Source organism: Durio zibethinus, chromosome 1 (assembly GCF_047325235.1).
Source record: "Durio zibethinus cultivar Kanyao isolate XHJ-2024 chromosome 1, ASM4732523v1, whole genome shotgun sequence".
NCBI classification, from domain to species: Eukaryota; Viridiplantae; Streptophyta; class Magnoliopsida; order Malvales; family Malvaceae; genus Durio; species Durio zibethinus.
In genome coordinates, this window is record NC_143162.1 from 3,779,034 (window position 1) to 3,796,058 (window position 17,025).

General features: G+C 32.4%; 3 protein-coding genes across 4 annotated transcripts; all 3 read left to right on the plus strand.

Annotated features, from left to right (window-relative positions):
- The first annotated feature begins 271 nt into the window (after window positions 1–271).
- Window positions 272–3,637, plus strand: URH1 (uridine-ribohydrolase 1). Of its 2 annotated transcripts, XM_022911386.2 has the most exons (9): window positions 272–592; window positions 1,191–1,306; window positions 1,408–1,467; window positions 1,864–2,046; window positions 2,139–2,243; window positions 2,631–2,727; window positions 2,826–2,933; window positions 3,046–3,181; window positions 3,267–3,637. In XM_022911386.2, exons 1-9 carry the CDS (start codon window positions 472–474, stop codon window positions 3,373–3,375), a joined length of 1,035 nt encoding a protein of 344 aa, XP_022767121.2. In that variant the 5' UTR covers window positions 272–471; the 3' UTR covers window positions 3,376–3,637. The 2 variants fall into 2 exon arrangements, with proteins under 2 accessions (XP_022767121.2, XP_089615504.1); XM_089759378.1 differs by lacking the exon at window positions 1,408–1,467 and having other exon boundaries at window positions 283–592.
- Window positions 3,638–4,118: 481 nt separating this feature from the next.
- Window positions 4,119–4,719, plus strand: LOC111311737 (uncharacterized). The gene has a single exon (XM_022911387.2). It carries the CDS (start codon window positions 4,257–4,259, stop codon window positions 4,578–4,580), a length of 324 nt encoding a protein of 107 aa, XP_022767122.1. The 5' UTR covers window positions 4,119–4,256; the 3' UTR covers window positions 4,581–4,719.
- Window positions 4,720–8,749: 4,030 nt separating this feature from the next.
- On the plus strand, window positions 8,750–12,400 carry LOC111311738 (GDSL esterase/lipase At5g03610). Its single transcript, XM_022911388.2, has 5 exons — window positions 8,750–8,992; window positions 9,090–9,293; window positions 10,206–10,477; window positions 11,574–11,880; window positions 11,963–12,400. The coding sequence occupies exons 1-5, from the start codon at window positions 8,932–8,934 to the stop codon at window positions 12,181–12,183; spliced, it is 1,065 nt and encodes a 354-aa protein (XP_022767123.1). The 5' UTR covers window positions 8,750–8,931; the 3' UTR covers window positions 12,184–12,400.
- Window positions 12,401–17,025: the final 4,625 nt, after the last annotated feature.

Below are 17,025 nucleotides of genomic sequence, written 5' to 3' on the forward strand. Positions count from 1 at the left end.
AAACAACAATAATAATAATGCTTATATATACGTATTAAAAAAGGTTATCTTTTTTTTTTTTGTGAAATCATTCACCTAATTTTTTTTTTAAGTACAACCTTTTTTGTCAGATCAGAAACAGCCAGCAAAGCAAAGAATCGGCACAAGATTTGGATCCACTCACATTTATCCACCTGTCAAACCTCCATTCGCAGTTTCTCAAAGAAAGACCCTGACGTCAGCATTCTCCACCCAACTTCAAAATAAAAACACTTTCGAGGGAATCAGAAGTATATCTTCTTCACCGACTCTTTTATTTCGTTGGCCGCGGTCTCCTCTTTGTCCACGACAAATCCCAATTTTATATTTATTTTTTTTATTCACATCCATATTCATTAAATTAATTTTAAATTGTTGGATATAATTTCTACTACTCTGTATGAATATTGAGTAGTTTTCTGGAGATTGAGCTCTTGATTTTTGTGTTTGAATATGGATTGTGAAATAAAGAAAATTTCTCACCATGGGATTGTCGTTAATGGCGGAAACGACGACATTTTTGGTTCACATGCCATCAGGAACAAGCTCATTATTGATACCGATCCCGGGATTGGTCAGTTTCTCTCCCTTTTTTTTAATTTTCTTTTTTAGCATGTTTAGTTGCATAAAGTAGAATAATAATGAAATTAGAAATAATCTTTTTTTTCGTTTTATCTTTTTCTTTGCAATTCTATTTTGATAAAAGCCGTAAAAATTGGTGAAAAAGTTCAAAATTTCGTTAAGAAAACAAATAAGAAAGAAATTAATTATTTTGCTTTGGCAAGAAGCATGATTCTTGAGCTTACAGGTAAAAAAAAAAAAGTTAAAGCCGTTTTCCGAGTTCGTGGTAAATTGCTGAGGGTTGAAAATCTAGCCTGTAAGTTCTTCTGGTGAATTAGTATTCAATTTAGACGGGTGTAGTGAGATCTGTATAGGAAAGTTTCAGTTTTTTGATAGATTTTTCAAACGGTGAGCTATGTAAAGGAGTGAAAGTGGCACTTGGACAACAATGGGGAGGGCAGTTGGGGACGGAATGCGAGGTTGATTAATTGCCACGATTAGTTATGAGGGTGTGTGTGAGTTTAGAACATTTGTTTGAGATTTCTCTACTCTATGTAAGATTGAAATGATAGGTGAAGATCCTTATGAATTTGCTTTTATTTGACTAACAGATGATAGCATGGCGATCTTAATGGCATTCCAACATCCGGAGTTGGAGATCTTAGGTTTGACGACTGTATTTGGTAATGTGACTACGGAACATGCCACTCGTAATGCATTACTTCTGGTACGTGCTTGTTTGTAGATTCGAAATTCTTATTTGTTGTTTTCATATGTTTCTGGAATATGTTCATGATCAATTCCTCTTTTTGAGGTCCAAAAAGATAGTGTGAGATCGCAGGGTGTCCAGGTATTCCTGTAGCAGAAGGCAGCCCTGAACCTCTTAAGGTAAATGTTTAGGTATTCCCTAGCACATTCTTCATCCATTGTCCAAATTAGATTGTAAGTGCTTGGAAAATACTTCATTTTACGTTCAAGGAAAGGACCTTACTGTTATTGTTAACTTGCTTCTGTTTCTAGTATTTGCTATTTACTATCCCTTGTCCCATTTTTACTATCTTTCAACATGTGTATGATGTTCCAAAACTGTTTTTCCTCTTCATTTTCTTTTCTTGCATTTCTTTCTTTTGTGTGGAACATGTGGCAATCGTCTAGCTATTGCCAGTTGAAATGGCTTTTGTGGATTTCTCTGATTTATTGTGCTTTGATATTCTTCTTTTTTGGGCATTCAGCATTGTGATCTTCTGTATTTACTGTAGCCTAACCATTTTTTCTCTTGAAAAGGGTGGGAGGCCACGTGTTGCTGACTTTGTTCATGGCTCTGATGGACTGGGGAATATATTTCGACCTCCTCCTAAAACAAAGAAATCTGATAGAAGTGCTTCTGAATTTTTAGTTGAAAAGGTCTCTGAATATCCTGGTGAAGTATCCGTACTTGCACTTGGACCACTGACAAACTTGGCATTGGTATGTCTTTGCATTCTTGTTATCAATTTCCTCCATTGTTGTTATGATTATAGGCTTCACAACTATGTGCCTAAACATGGTTATGAATCCAGGCAATCAAAAGGGACTCTTCATTTGCTAGCAAGGTGAAAAATATAGTTGTACTTGGTGGCTCATTCTTTGCATTAGGAAATGTGAATCCTGCTGCAGAAGCAAATGTAAGTACGAAAGCTCCTAATTTTATTTTCTTACAGTAAGTAACATAAAATCCTTCTTTTTGAAAAATTTCCTTTGGGATAGTAATTTTTTCGTTTGTAAGGAGAAACTACAAGAAGTTGAGTTCCTGTTTCATTGAAAGTCTTCCTAAAGTTGAGCTCCTTTTTCATTGAAACTTCCTTTCAGTAGAAAACTTGTTTAATATCTTTTGCTTGTTGAAATCAATTTCTCGTCTTTCCCGTCTCATCATGACCATGTTCTCCCATTGTTCATTATAAGTGTGAGTTGCAACAGGCTGTTCAGCAAAGAACATTAGTTTTTACTTGATCAAAGTTTAGTAGTTGAACATCTATTAAGAAACCATTCTGAATTCATTTGTCTGACTACAGATTCATGGAGACCCTGAAGCAGCTGATGTTGTGTTTACTTCGGGAGCAAATATTGTTGTTGTTGGGATAAACATTACAACCCAAGTCAAAATGACAGGTAGGAACTTAATTGTCATTTCTCTTAGCAGACGAGCTTCTTTGCCTGTTTATTAGGGGTAGTCTTCTTGACAAAGATCATTATGTTTTATCTGTTAGACTATGACCTCCTCGAATTGAAGCAATCAAAGGGCAGGTATGCTCAGCTGCTAAGTGACATGTGCAAGTTCTACAGAGATTGGCATGTGAAGTCAGATGGTGTATACGGTAAATCTTTTGCAAATTTAAATTATTGTGAACTAAATTTGATTTATTCTCTTCACCTTCTAAATTTTATTGAGTCTTATTTTAAGGGAATAACTGAAAATTTTGGTACCAGGGATATTCCTCCATGACCCTGTCAGTTTCATGGCTCTAGTTCGGCCAGATCTCTTCACATACAAGAAAGGGGTTGTGAGGGTTGAGACGCAGGGCATATGCATGGGGCATACATTGTTGGATCAAGGATTAAAAAAGTATTCTAAGACAAGCATGCTTATTATTGAATGCAATTAGATTTGCCTTTATTGTTGCTAATATTCATGCCATAATTCGGTGCAGATGGAATGGTAGCAACCCATGGACAGGCTATTCCCCAGTATCCGTCGCTTGGACAGTCAATGTGGATGAAGTCCTTATTTATATTAAAAAACTGTTGATGAAACCATAAAAGCTGGAAACACCGCTTGACATACTGAAACATGGCCCAAAGATTGGATTGCTTTTGCTTTCTGCCAAAAGGCCACTCCTAGTAATTTATTCTCCTCTTGCTACCCTTATTTGGGTTTAAAAGGCTAATAATTGTCCTAATATTGGTGGATCGTTTCTTTATTGGAAAAACATTCACTTCGACGACCCTCAACTAATCAGAAATACTGTAAATGATGCTTCATCATTCATGTTTAATGTTAATGTTGGGGTCTTTCTACTAATGTTCATCGTTACAAAGGTTTACATCAAATAAAAAATAAGAAGGCTCAGTTTCATGCAAATAAAGATCAGCTGGACCCCATATAGTTTCCTTCTCTAATTAATCTTTGCTGCATTAATATGAAAAATCCCTCCCCAAATAAAACGTATCAACCTCTAAAGCCACTGGGGATTTCAACTGTACGAGACCGACCTCCTCATCTATTAGATACAGCTGCTAGGCTCTAGCTGGCCCTGGTCAACCTTAGCATTTATGATTCATGAATCAAATCACAGATTCAAAGCAAAATTCAAAGCTGATCAGGCTTACAGTCAACTTATGTTCAATCCATAAGCACAAACCAATCAAAAAGCATATAGAAAGAAGCAACGTCAAAAGAAGTGACCACTGACAAAAGCCCATTTAATAAAAGCAGTTAAACCAACTCTTGTTTGCAAACTTCTTTATGTATTTCTTTCCCTTAACGCAGGCAACTACCGCAATGAAAGAACCGTCTCAAACTAACCACCTGTAGAAAACGAACCCATTTTCTCAATCTTATTTAGAACTCCAAAATTATCACCAGAATATCATTTCATCAAGAACCCTGGTCCCTGGAAGTGGAAAGAAGAAAAAGGAAGATGGGGCGAGTTTCTTCAACAAGTGCAATGGCAGATAAGGTTTCTTGGAACTGTGCTTTGTTCATGGCAGTGATGCTGGCATTGAGCTGCTGTGAAGAATCGAGTGAAAGGGAATATTACAGGGGTGAGGAGGTGCTACTGCTGCAGCAGAAGAGCAACAAGCCATGCGATGAAATATACGTGGTTGGAGAAGGGGAGACTTTGCAGACTATCGGCGAAAAATGTGGGGATCCTTTTATTGTTGAAGAGAATCCTCACATACATGACCCTGATGATGTTTTCCCTGGCCTTGTCATCAAGATTACTCCTTTCAAAAACAGGTAGAAATTAATTAATTATCAGTAGAATCCTGCTTTGCTCAATTGAGATATTTTGCCCACCAAAAAGAGAGAGAGAGAGTTATTGTCTATATTATGTCAAGGCCATGAAAAATATCATATGGAGAGAGCAAGTGATTGCTATAATTTGGTTTTTGATATATTCGTGAGAGAACCCCAATCTTGCAAGTGTTAGAGACAACTCTTAAGAGTGGTGAAGTAACCATTTGAGTTGGTTTAATAATATATTATTAGGTCTTTGGCAATTAAATGGAAAATTAGAACAACCCATTCTGAGTGTTTAAAAACTATCATTATCACTTGAAAAACTAATTTTCTCTAATAAAAAACTGTCATTATCATAATAATCCACAATTAAGGAGAAAATCAAATTTTTGTATGCAGTTTTGGAAAAATGCATGTTTTACAGATAAATTTCCCTTTCTAAAAAATGAATACTTAGCGCGTTGAAAAGAATACATGACATTGCAAAAGAACACATTTCAATAGCTTTAAAGAATAATAAATCCAACAAAGCTAACAGAAGACGTAATCATGTGCTGAATATGCCACCGTAGTATCCTAAATTTAATGGAAATTCTGTTTTGAAAAGTTGTAAATCAATTGCATCCCGATTCTCTAGTGGTTTAGTTGATTGATGCACGATTTTCTTACTTAAAAAATGGTGTTCGAACCTCCCTTCCCAACCTACAAAAAATGTTCTAAACCAATTTCGAATTTTCAATCCAAGTTCAAGAAACCAGATTAAACAATTATGTATTGGTTTTGGTATGTTTAAACAATTAGTTCAACAAACCAAACCACTAACTGAGCATTTGGGCTCCAAACATTGGCAAAATGTAATCCTAGGTCATGTTTGCGCGTTTCAGAATTTAGTTTCCATCTTCAAATAGGATGGACATGGGAAGAGCAAAGTGGTTCCTGTAGCTAGCCCAACCAACTTAGCCCAGAAATAGTTAAAGAGGGTCTTTCATTTTTTTTTTTTTTTTACAAGAAATCATAATTCAAACAAAAAAATTGTAAATGTTAGGATTCAAAATTAAAATTTATCAAATATTATCTCTTAAAATGATTATATAAAACAAATGAGTTAAAAAATAAATAAAACCGAGTCATCACAACTAGTTGTGCAACTATAATTGTGATAATAATTGCACCAGAAAACCTACTTAAAAATGTTTCACTGTTCCTATCTCTTTGATCAAAGACCAAGAGTTTAATTACTTGACTTAATTTGATCAAATGTGCTAAAAGGATACTACTTGCCACTTAAATATTCCCACTTGAGTACTCCTGCAAGTGTGCATATATGATAGATCTCATCTGATGAGGTATTGGATTCTTGAATCTTGATCAAGTCCAATTATCACGAGTCAAGACTTAAACTTTGAATTTATACAATTTTGAGACTCGAGCATTCACTCATCCGACGTCTCGGATCAGCTTACTTGTCATGGTTCATATCTTTATGAGGTATTATCCCTCTGACTCTTTTGATCTCACTGTTTTGTCCTACAAAAGATGCCTCACAAGAAAGAGGTAGTGTAAACTTTTTTATACCCCAGTGACCTTCCTATTATGTTCGATGTGGGATTCAAGACTCTTCCTTAGGTTCGTGACATTCTCCCTCACTCAACATCGTAACGTCCTCGTCACGGAAGCTGACCACCCTGCCTACCTCCTTCGAGAGGCTTGACGTGAGTCAAACGGTTTAGGGTTGACTCTGATACCACTTGTCACGGGTCGAGACTTAAGCTCCGAACTCGCGCGGCTCCGGGACCCGGGCATCTACTCATCCAATGTCTCGGATCAACCTACTTGCTATGGTTTATACTTTTATGAAGTATTATCCGTTCTGGCTCTCTTGACCTCACGAATTTATCCTACAAAAGGCGTCTCACAAAAAAGAGATGATGTGAACCTTTTTTATATCTCAGTGATTCTCCTATTATATTTGATGTGAGATTCATGACTCTTCTTTAGATCCGTGACACAATGACATAGCTCAATTTGCATCATAAAACGTTGATTTTGCTCAATTTGCTAGTGCCAATTCTTTGTTTGGGAAATTTCGAGCAAGTTGATTTTTTTCTCTTTTGAGGTACTTTCCCATTACGTTAAATTTCATTGACTTGCGGAAAAATCTAAGGAAATGAAAATGGAAAAAAAAATTAAACGTCTAGTATTTAGCCACGAACACGTATTGCTACTTGCCACTTAAATATTCCCACTTGAGTACTCCTGCAAGTGTGCATATATGATAGATCTCATCTGATGAGGGATTGGATTCCTGAATCCTGACCAAGTCCAATGACAAAGCTCAATTTGCATCATAAAACGTTGATTTTGCTCAATTTGCTAGTGCCAATTCTTTGTTTGGGAAATTTCGAGCAAGTTGATTTTTTCTCTTTTAAGGTACTTTCCCATTACGTTAAATTTCATTGACTTGCGGAACAGTCTAAGGAAATGAAAACAGAAAAAAAAATTAAACGTCTAGTATTTAGCCACGAACACGTGTTTGGAGTGTTGCTAAAGCTTTTTGGCCTCCTTGGGGCTTCGTGGTCGTTGTTGAATTGGTGTATAACTCTGACCCTTTAATTTAAAACTCCTCTTGATAATCGTTACTAATAAAATAGTTGTATTTCCCTTCTTGTCCCTGGTTTTGATTTGGTGCTTGGAATTCTACATTTGCAATAGAGCAGGCAATTTTAAATTGATTAAAACTTCATTTATTCTACATAGAGCATATTGCACGTGCTTAGGAGTAAATATGATAATTTAAAACATGACATCGATGCAATACAAAAATAAAATATAAAAATAATATAATTTAAAATTATAATAATAATTATATATATATTTAATAAAATAAAAAATTTATATTTTATATCTTCGTATTAGTACGAATTATGACATATAATTTTTATTTAAATTACGATATAAATATATAAATTTTAATATTTTACATAATACGAATATACGAATTATCAGATTTACTTGAAAGGTTATTTCATCGTAAATTTTCCTCTTACACTTTACAAAACTCTAGTTGAAGGTAAGAAAAAAAACAATTAATTGCACATTTTACATTTTTATTATATGTGTTCTTGGATTACACCATTAATAAATTTTAATCAGATCATTTTAAGATTCAAACTTAAATTTGGCTCCATTTCACAATTATAAAATTCTAACTAAAATCAAATTTATTAATAAAAAAAAATTAAATTTATGCAATTGAAATATTTAAAAGTTTTTGTTTTTTATTATGAGTTAAAATTTTATGATGGTAGACTAAATCATGTCATAAGTTACGTGATAATTTTAATGAGATTGAGTCTATAAGATTAAAATGTTAAATTGGATGGGACAAATAAGAAACATAAAAATTAAGTGTAGAATAAATTTTCTCAAGACGATTCCATATTAATTAGGAGAGTTGGATTTTGTAAACTTTATTATTGATCATTGAAGGATAATAATAATTACCAAATCAAATCAGAAATATTGCCCTATAATGTATAATAAAATCTTGTGCTGAAGCAACGCAGGAAACATAATACAAAATTCATTAATGGAGGCTAATTATATTTTTCTTTATCATCTTCCCATTGATTTGGTATTACAATTACACATTATTAGTATTTTGAATTTTTTTTTAAATTGACTAAGCTTTTAACTCTTAATTTAATGATTAGAATTTAATTTCAATAATTTTAATTATAAACAAATTATTCATGAAGTTTTTTTTGAATAATTTTATTAGTTGTGTTGGTCATGAAACTCAACCTCATGCTTCAGTTTTGCACTCGTAAGACTAAAAAATAAATATATAATTTTAATATATTATTAATATAAATTTTATATACTATCAATAAATTAAAATATTTTATTAATAAATAAATATTAATTTTTAAAATAAAATATATATATAAATTAAAATTTTTTAAAATATTTATTCATTAATAAATAATTATTATTTGATTTATTTTATTAATAAATTATTATTATTTAATTTATTAATAATATATAAATAATAATATATTAAATATAAACTCTTACAAATTTCGGAGAAAAACTTTCCTCTTTTTTTTTAATAAACGTATGTCTGCTTAATTATTTCCCTATATTTATATTGACGATCACTTTGACAATGAAAGCCTTTAAGTCCTCCTTAAAAAAAAAAAAACAAAAGAAAGCTTTACGTCCCACCATATAAGGTGTTGAGATTCTCCGTTTTCTTCCAAAGATATCCTTCCCGCTTAAGCTATTTAGCAATCAAGACCCTTCCGTCTCTCTTTGCAAAGTTTTAACAGTTCGATCCTTTCTTGATTTTCATGGACATCCAAAACTTACTCTTCTCCTTGTTCTGTTTCTTCTTCATTTCTCTTTTCTTAGGTAACAGAAAACAGACTCCATTTCTCTCTACTTCATTGCACGGCTATATCCAGGAAGGGATTTTAATCTTTGTTTAATGTGTATTGAATTGTTCTAGGTCACCAACAAGTTGTTGAAGGTTCAAGGGTGTCACCCTTTGCTTTCAGACCCAAGAAGCTGTTTGTGTTTGGAGATTCCTATGCTGATACAGGCAACAACAGGAAAGATTTGGCAAGTTCCTGGAAATTTCCTTATGGAATTACATTTCCTGGTAAACCTGCTGGCCGTTTCTCTGATGGTCGTGTCTTGACTGATTACATTGGTATACCACTCTCTTTCTCTCCTTTTCTGATAAAAAATTAGCGTGTTTTTTCTTTGCGAGCTTTAGCTTTATCTCTTTCTTTTTGGTACAAGTAATGGGTTTGCTTTTCTTCTTGTAAAATACTATTGAATTCAGTGGTGGGTTCCTCTTCATTCCATGCTTGCCACTTTTTCTCTTGTGATAATAATTACTTAAACCGAGCTGAGCCTGAGGCCCTGACCTGCTTCTGTCCATCACTTTCCTGCCCGTTTATTTTACATTATTGGGGCTCATCTATTATTTTTTCTTCTTGCAATTTCCTCTTTCTATTCTGTGTCAGATCATTATCGTCTTTTCTTCTTGTTCCGCCTTTTTCACGTGATTTGAAGTTTTGTACGCTTTTGTTTCTTCACCATTATTTAACATTAATCATTCTTTTCTGTGCTTCTATGCCCTTATTAATCATTCTTTCTTATTCCACTTTGATTAACTTCATCACTTGAGAAAGGCGGATGAATGTAATGATTATACCTTTATCCTTTGTTTCATTTGGGTTTAGCACCGACAGTGTATGAAAACCTCAAATTCCATCCAAAGTTACAAACAAAACTCGTGACCAAAAATGAGCTGTGGCAGCATTTCTTTTCCAGAAACAAAGTTTACTTACATTTTTTTATGTTAATCAAATCTAAAAGAAACTTTATCTTTTCTATATAGTATTTAGTTTCTAATCCCATCAACTTTACTATTAATGCTTTCCAACAACAGCCATTTTATTACTAATTAATAATCTCTATCAGCATGTGCACTTTAGTGACACCAGCAAGAACAGCTAACCTTCGGAATTTACTAATAATAACCTTTCTTATTTATATAGTCATTATTTTTTTATTACAAAAAATATATATGATTTCCTTGTTTTTCGACAAGCAGCCGGGTACTTGGGAATCAAGACACCAATTCCATACAGATGGAGGAAAGAACTGGCCGGTCGGCTGAAGTATGGATTGAACTTTGCTTATGGAGGGACAGGTGTTTTTGACACGACGGTTGCGGAGCCAAACATGACCACCCAGATCGATTTCTTGGAGCAGCTTCTCAATGACTCGGTCTACACCAAGAGGGGCTTGAAAACTTCTGTGGCACTTGTCAGTCTTGCAGGCAATGACTACTCAACTTACATCGCCAGGAACGGCTCTGCTGCGGTAATAAAAACATTTACTTATTTCTAATCACTTTACATGTATATCCATTGTTGATTCATTAAAATTTTTTTAAAAAAAGTCAGTGTTTTATCCATAGACGGTGACAGGCACATTCAATATGGTTCAATTATTAGACTTTGAAATTAATGGTCCCTCTAAATCTTATTATGCCTTGTCATGAATCTTACTATATAATTGATGATATGCTTGAAGCCTTGAACCTGTTGAACCCACTTGAAATTACAGTTTCTCTACCACATAATGATCCAAATATATGGTTTTTTTTTTTTTTTTTTTTTTTTTAATGCAAGGGGCCAATATATAGTTGTCTGCCATTTAAAGATATTTAGGAGGTAACCCGCTTATCAAATTGTCGTCTAATTGTAGACCAAGCTCAATTCCTTCTAGTAGCAATTTGGGCTGTTCATAATTTTCTTGCTTGGTTATAAAGAGAAACTGAGCCACCCAACTGAAACTGACCCTTCATTTTCGCTTTAGCGAACCCGTGAATCTTGTACCTCTAGTCCAAGCTAAATATCTGTGTTGCAGTGAACTTGGGTCCGTCCAAAGCTTGCTGGAGTAAATAATTGTAAAACATTTGACTGTCGTGCTTTCATAGGTGTTGTCGTGCTCGTTGGTACAAAATTTTAACTCTACATTAGCAATTATAAAGCATTGAGTCATAATTATATTTGTTCTTTGTGGTGTCTCAGTATTATGTGTGGTCAGGTGGATCTCAAAGATATCCAGGTTTCTTTGTCTTGTTCTTATGATTTAAAGAATGCATACAAAGAAAAAAGAAAAAACAATTAAGGGTTTTTGAGATCGGGTGATTGATGAGTTTACCTGCTCAGCTGCTCTTACATCAGAGCTTAGGCCATAATGTCACCAGCTTTAACACATAACCAGAAAAAAAAATCCTTATAGTTATTTGTTTATGGCAAGGAATCCAAGTAACTAAACTGATTAAAAAGTGTGAATCTAGGCTTCCAAATCCATCTCTTTCACTAAATTATTCTTAATAACTATTGTAAAAAGCAATGAAATGGGGGGTTTGAAATGAGAAATTTGCTGAAAGATATATTGTTCCTGACAGGGTTTTCCGGCCTTCATTGGAAGCGTTGTGAATCAACTGACGGTGAACCTGAAACGGATCCACGACTTGGGAGTGAGAAAAATAGCCGTGAGTGCCCTGCAACCGTTGGGGTGCCTCCCTCAAAGCACCGCAAGATTCTCATTTGAACAGTGCAACGGAACTGAAAACACCCTTGTTGATCTCCACAACCAGCTCTTGCTTCAAGCTGTGAACAATTTGAACAAAGAAACCAACAGCACCTCTTTCTTTGTTCTTGACATTTATAATGCCTTTTGGAACGTTTTCAATCAGAAAGAAGAACATCAAGGTGATAATAATATATAAATTGCTCTTCACTCGTATTTTTTTTTTTAGTTGAACTTTTTCAACATGTAATATGTCTTTTGCAGTAAGTACTCCAACATTTGAGAATCCATTTGAGCCATGCTGTGTTGGAGTGAGTGCTGGATTTTCATGTGGAAGTGTAGACGAACATGGGGAAAAGAAGTATACCCTTTGCTCAAATCCTAAATCAAAATTCTTTTGGGATACAGTTCACCCTACACAGGAAGGATGGCAAGCTGTGTATTCAACTCCTGCTCTTCAAAACAGCCTCAAGCAACTCTGGTAGAAATTACCATCAAAAGTGACCTTGTGACTTTGTAATGTTCACATTTTGTTCTTGGTATCTGTCAAATCCTTTGTAATCCCTTTTATTCATTTCTTTAGTACTTTTTTCTTCCTCTTGATGTTATCTTGTCTTGATGTTAGAGTTAAAGTTGTATGAAAGGAGTAATAATGGAAGTTCTTCCCCACTACTACCCTTTTTGGTGGGCACTCTAATGTAACTTCAGTGAATCTCATTGATTGTTGTTGATCGTGATACAAATTGATGTCAGAGTGATGAAAATGAAATGTTTTTTGTTTGATGGGCTGCCATGGAAATGGGCATGGTTTGGCCGCACTTGGCCGTTTGTCAAAGGCAATCATATAGAGCTTGGGCGAAGTACAAGCCACATTTGTTCTGCCAAAAAAATAAATAAATAAATAAATAAAAGTCTAACCCATTTGAAAGAACAATTCTATGATCGAATAAACTCCAATCAACCGGAGTATTTTATTTATAATTTTTTATTGTAATCTTAAAATTATCTACTCTTAATAAAGAACTATGTAGATCCACCACTTATAAATATAAATTTCATATAAAATTATGATAAATTTTACATAATTCTAAATTATAATTAATTAATTATATTATAATAATTATAGATAATATGCTCCCGACTAATAAGTTCTTATAATCACTAATTATAAATAACTAAAATACTATTTCAGAAATTTTTTTTTGCATTTAATGCATTGATTTCACAATATTTAACAAGAAACATCACTTTAATTGCAATTTTTTGCCTTTAAATATCACCCTTACCAATATCACTAGACACCTATTAAGATTTTTCTAATAAAATATAAGTATTTTGTCATCCTATATATCAAGGAATGATAGGAGAAAAGAAAATTTAAGATTTTGATTTTAGTTTGTTACATTCTACTTATATTGCATATTAGTCAAAATTTGTTATAGAGTAAAAGCAAATAACAAGAAAATAAAATCACATTTTTGTAGAAATATGAAAAGATAGCTAAGAAGTTACTTGTTTCGTTACAATAAACCTGTCGCATTTCTTTTTTTTTTAACTTTTCATTAGTAAAAGATTTCGAACTTTTACTTCTTATTATTTTATATTTATCATTGACAGAAATATGAAAGAATGTTTTTTGGAAAGTTTGAATGAAAGTAATTTTTAGATATATATTTTACAAATTTTAATTAATTAAAACATATTAAAATAATATAAGTCGAAATTGAAAATTTCTATCAAAACAAAACCAACATGTGATAATTTAAATGAGACGGAAAGAAGTACTACTTTAGTTGAAACTTCAAATATAATAGGTTTACATTTAACCAAAAATACTTTTTATTTGCATTTAAATTTCCGATTCTTCAAAAAGTGTTTTTTATTGAATTTTGTAAATTTAATAATTTAAAACATTGTAAACACCATTTTGTATTTTATTATTATTATATTTTTTTCTTTCTTTTTCCTTTTCTTTTTTTTTCGATTCTGATTGGTTTGACTAAAATATCAATGCATTAAATGCACCCTCTTTAAAAGTCCAAAAACACTGTCACTGTTAGCTGCTGACAGTCGGTTGACACTCTGCCTAATTTGGCAGCGTGAATTTCGGCCACCAAAAGTCTAGACTAGTTGAAAATCTGAGATTTGCATCTTAAAAAATATGAGATTTGAATTTCAAAAAATCTAAAATTTGAATCTCAAAAAGCTCTATAAATAGAGCTCATTGCCTACACAAAAAAGGGGCCATTGATTAAAAAAAACCAAAAGCCATGCAAAAACAAAAATTTTTTTTGCCAGATTTGTAAAAAAAAAAAAAAATTTTGTCAAACAAAAACCTAAGACAAAACAAGTCAAACAAACACAAATCCAACAAAAAACTCAGCCTTTGGAAACGAGGACCATAGTGCCAAACAAAAAAAAACAACACAGACACAAAAAAAAATTTCGATTGAAGCTTCAAAGCTAGATCGCATCGTTTGGAGCCTATTTTCTTAAAACCAGGCTCAGATCTGAACTCTGAAGGCTGGGAGGAGTATTGGGTGAATTTTAGAAAATTTTCTATCACCGACGATGGTGACCGACCACTAGTGGTGGCAGCAACGACAGCGATGACGACGACCGACTAGCCCCCTCGGGTTTTGTCTGAAATAGGAGAGGAAATAGTGTTTTTTTTAGAAGGGAGGGAAAATGAGCTAAAAAAAATTGTGACTTTTATATAGAAGACTTAACCTCAAAACGACTCCATTTTAGTAACAGTCAAAACGATGTCATTTTGAACTGTAAAGGATCTGTGTGTTAGCCCAAAATCTGACTCTGGGTCCACGCACCTGACCTGACAATCCACTTCTTCCTCAGCCTCTGACCGGTCCAGTTGAACCTACCTAGATCGAACTGGATTGTCCCCGAACCGCTGAACCCTAACCAGATCGACTTTGAACCACTGAACCAATCGGACCAGACTAGCGTTGATCGGACCGTTGACTGGTCCGATTCAGGTACAAAATTTTTTTTTGAATTTTTTATAGATTTTTTATAGATTATTTTTGTTATTTTAAATTTTTATTATTAACATTTATCCATGTTAAAATGTTCAAATTTACTAGAATAAAATTTTATTGTTTATAATAATAATTAATAAAAATAAATGATGAAATATATAATAAATTTTTTTGATAATTTTGTTAATTTTAGAATAAACCTAATAAAAATAATAAAAATGTAAGAAAAGAAAATTTTTATCCAACGATGAGATTCAAAGGTACTTCGAGTAGTGATACCTACGAAATCTTTAGGTGAAAAAATTTTGTTAAATACTACCTATCGTAACGGTTTTGTATCTACCCGGTGAATTTGAAAATGAAATAAAAAATAATGGAGTCGCCACCAATCTTTTTGGTTATGTGCGATTGACCACCTATTAAAACATATCATTTTAACGAAATCTTAAAATTAATTAAAATTTATTAAAAAGATAATTTTAGGGTTTGTGAAACAGTCTGGGTTCGGGAGTCAGTTACATATGGGGAAGAATTAGCATCCCCACAATGCCTATTTAAAACAGTACCAATTAATTACGTGTTATCCATTGATTTTGATAAAAATAATCTTATTTTCGATATTTGAAAAATAATTTCCTTGATTTCCTTTGTTTATTGAAATTTTGATTTTTTCTTTTATTATTGTTCCATATTTATTGTTCAAATTTTATTTGAAAAAAATAAATTAAAACCCTTTTATTGAAATAATTCTTAAAATGTTTCAGTATGTTGGTAACATTAGAGGAATTTCTTCTCACCTAGATTTTTTTAAGCATCGCTTCTCGGAATACCTTAAAATCTTATCTTTGGAGGCTCAAATTTACTTTTTGCAAAAACTTTATTATGCATGTAATGCAAAATACTGATATATTAAAGCATGTATTCTATTATCTTTTTTAGAAATTTTATTGATTTCTTTTTTTTTTATTTAAATTTTTGAAGAAAAAAAGGAAGTTTTATTATATTGAAATTTTTCTATAAATATTCAAATACACTGGTAATATTTAAAAAAAATTTTTTTCACTGAGGGATTTTATAAAGCATTAATACTCAGAATACTTTTAGAATCACATCATTGGATAAAATTTTCTTTTTCTACATTTATATTATTATTATTTTTAATTTATTAGTAAAATTTTTTTTTTATGGTATTGAAAATTTTTATATAAATACTTCAATACACTGATAGTATTTAAAAAAATATTATCTAGAGATTTCATAGATATCACTACTCAGAGTATCTTTGAATCTCATCGTTGGATAAAAATTTTCTTTTTCTATATTTTTTACTATTTTATAAGATTTATTCTAAAATTAACAAAATTATAAAAAAATTTTATTATATATTTCATCATTTATTTTTATTAATTAATATTATAAAAAAAAATTATTTTAGTAAATTTGAACATTTGAACATATATAAATATTAATAATAAAAATTAAAATAACAAAAATAATATATCAAAAAAATCTAAAAAAATTCAAAAAATTTTTTTTACCTGAATCGGACTGGTCAAAAGTCCAGTTGATTCGGGTTCAACGGTTCAGGGACGGTCCGATTCGGTTTGGGCCATTCGACGTCAGTTTGATTTGGTCTGGGCTTGTTTAGCTGGACCGATCAGAAGTCAAATGAAGAAGTGGGTCGTAGGTGGGTGCGCGGACCTCGGGTTAGGTCACGGGTTGACATGCTGATCCTCAGGGGCTAAAATGACGTCGTTTTAGTCTTTATTGAAATGATGTCATTTTGGCTCTTGCAGTTTCTATAAAAGGCCTAAAAAATTTTTTTGGTCATTTCTTCCTTCTCTTAAAAAAAAAAAACTCTCTTTTTTTCAGGTGAAATGCAAGGGGCTAGCCAGTTGCTGTCATTGTCACTATCAATCGTCGGTCGCTATCTTTGGTGATATAAAAAACCTAAAATCACCTAAAATATTTTTTTCAACCCCCTAAACACAGATCTAGCCTTTATTTTATGAGAAATAGCCTTAAACTACGTAGATCGAGGTCTAAAGTTTCGATCAAATTTTTTTTTTGGCGCTGTTGGTCCTCGTTTTCAGAGGCTGTTGTTTTTATGTTTGTATGTGTTTGGCTTGCTTGATCTTGGGTTTCTATTTAATAAAATTTTCTTTTTGAATATGGCAGAACCTTATTTTTAAAAATTTTTTTTGCAGGGCTTCTGGTCTTTTTTTTTTTAAAAATTGATGGCTTTTTTTTTTTTGTGCAGGCAATGAGCTCTATTTATAGAATTTTTTGGGATTCAAATATCAGATTTTCAACTTGCCTAGACTTTTG

Bases quoted from the DNA above. Each gene is read 5' to 3' on its own strand.
- URH1 (XM_022911386.2), top strand. From the start codon at position 472: ATGGATTGTGAAATAAAGAAAATTTCTCACCATGGGATTGTCGTTAAT. The intron at 1,307-1,407 runs GTACGTGCTTGT...CCAAAAAGATAG, and splicing joins CTCGTAATGCATTACTTCTG to TGTGAGATCGCAGGGTGTCC. The intron at 2,244-2,630 runs GTAAGTACGAAA...GTCTGACTACAG, and splicing joins ATCCTGCTGCAGAAGCAAAT to ATTCATGGAGACCCTGAAGC.
- LOC111311737 (XM_022911387.2), top strand. From the start codon at position 4,257: ATGGGGCGAGTTTCTTCAACAAGTGCAATGGCAGATAAGGTTTCTTGG.
- LOC111311738 (XM_022911388.2), top strand. From the start codon at position 8,932: ATGGACATCCAAAACTTACTCTTCTCCTTGTTCTGTTTCTTCTTCATT. The intron at 8,993-9,089 runs GTAACAGAAAAC...GAATTGTTCTAG, and splicing joins CTTCATTTCTCTTTTCTTAG to GTCACCAACAAGTTGTTGAA. The intron at 11,881-11,962 runs GTGATAATAATA...TGTCTTTTGCAG, and splicing joins TCAGAAAGAAGAACATCAAG to TAAGTACTCCAACATTTGAG.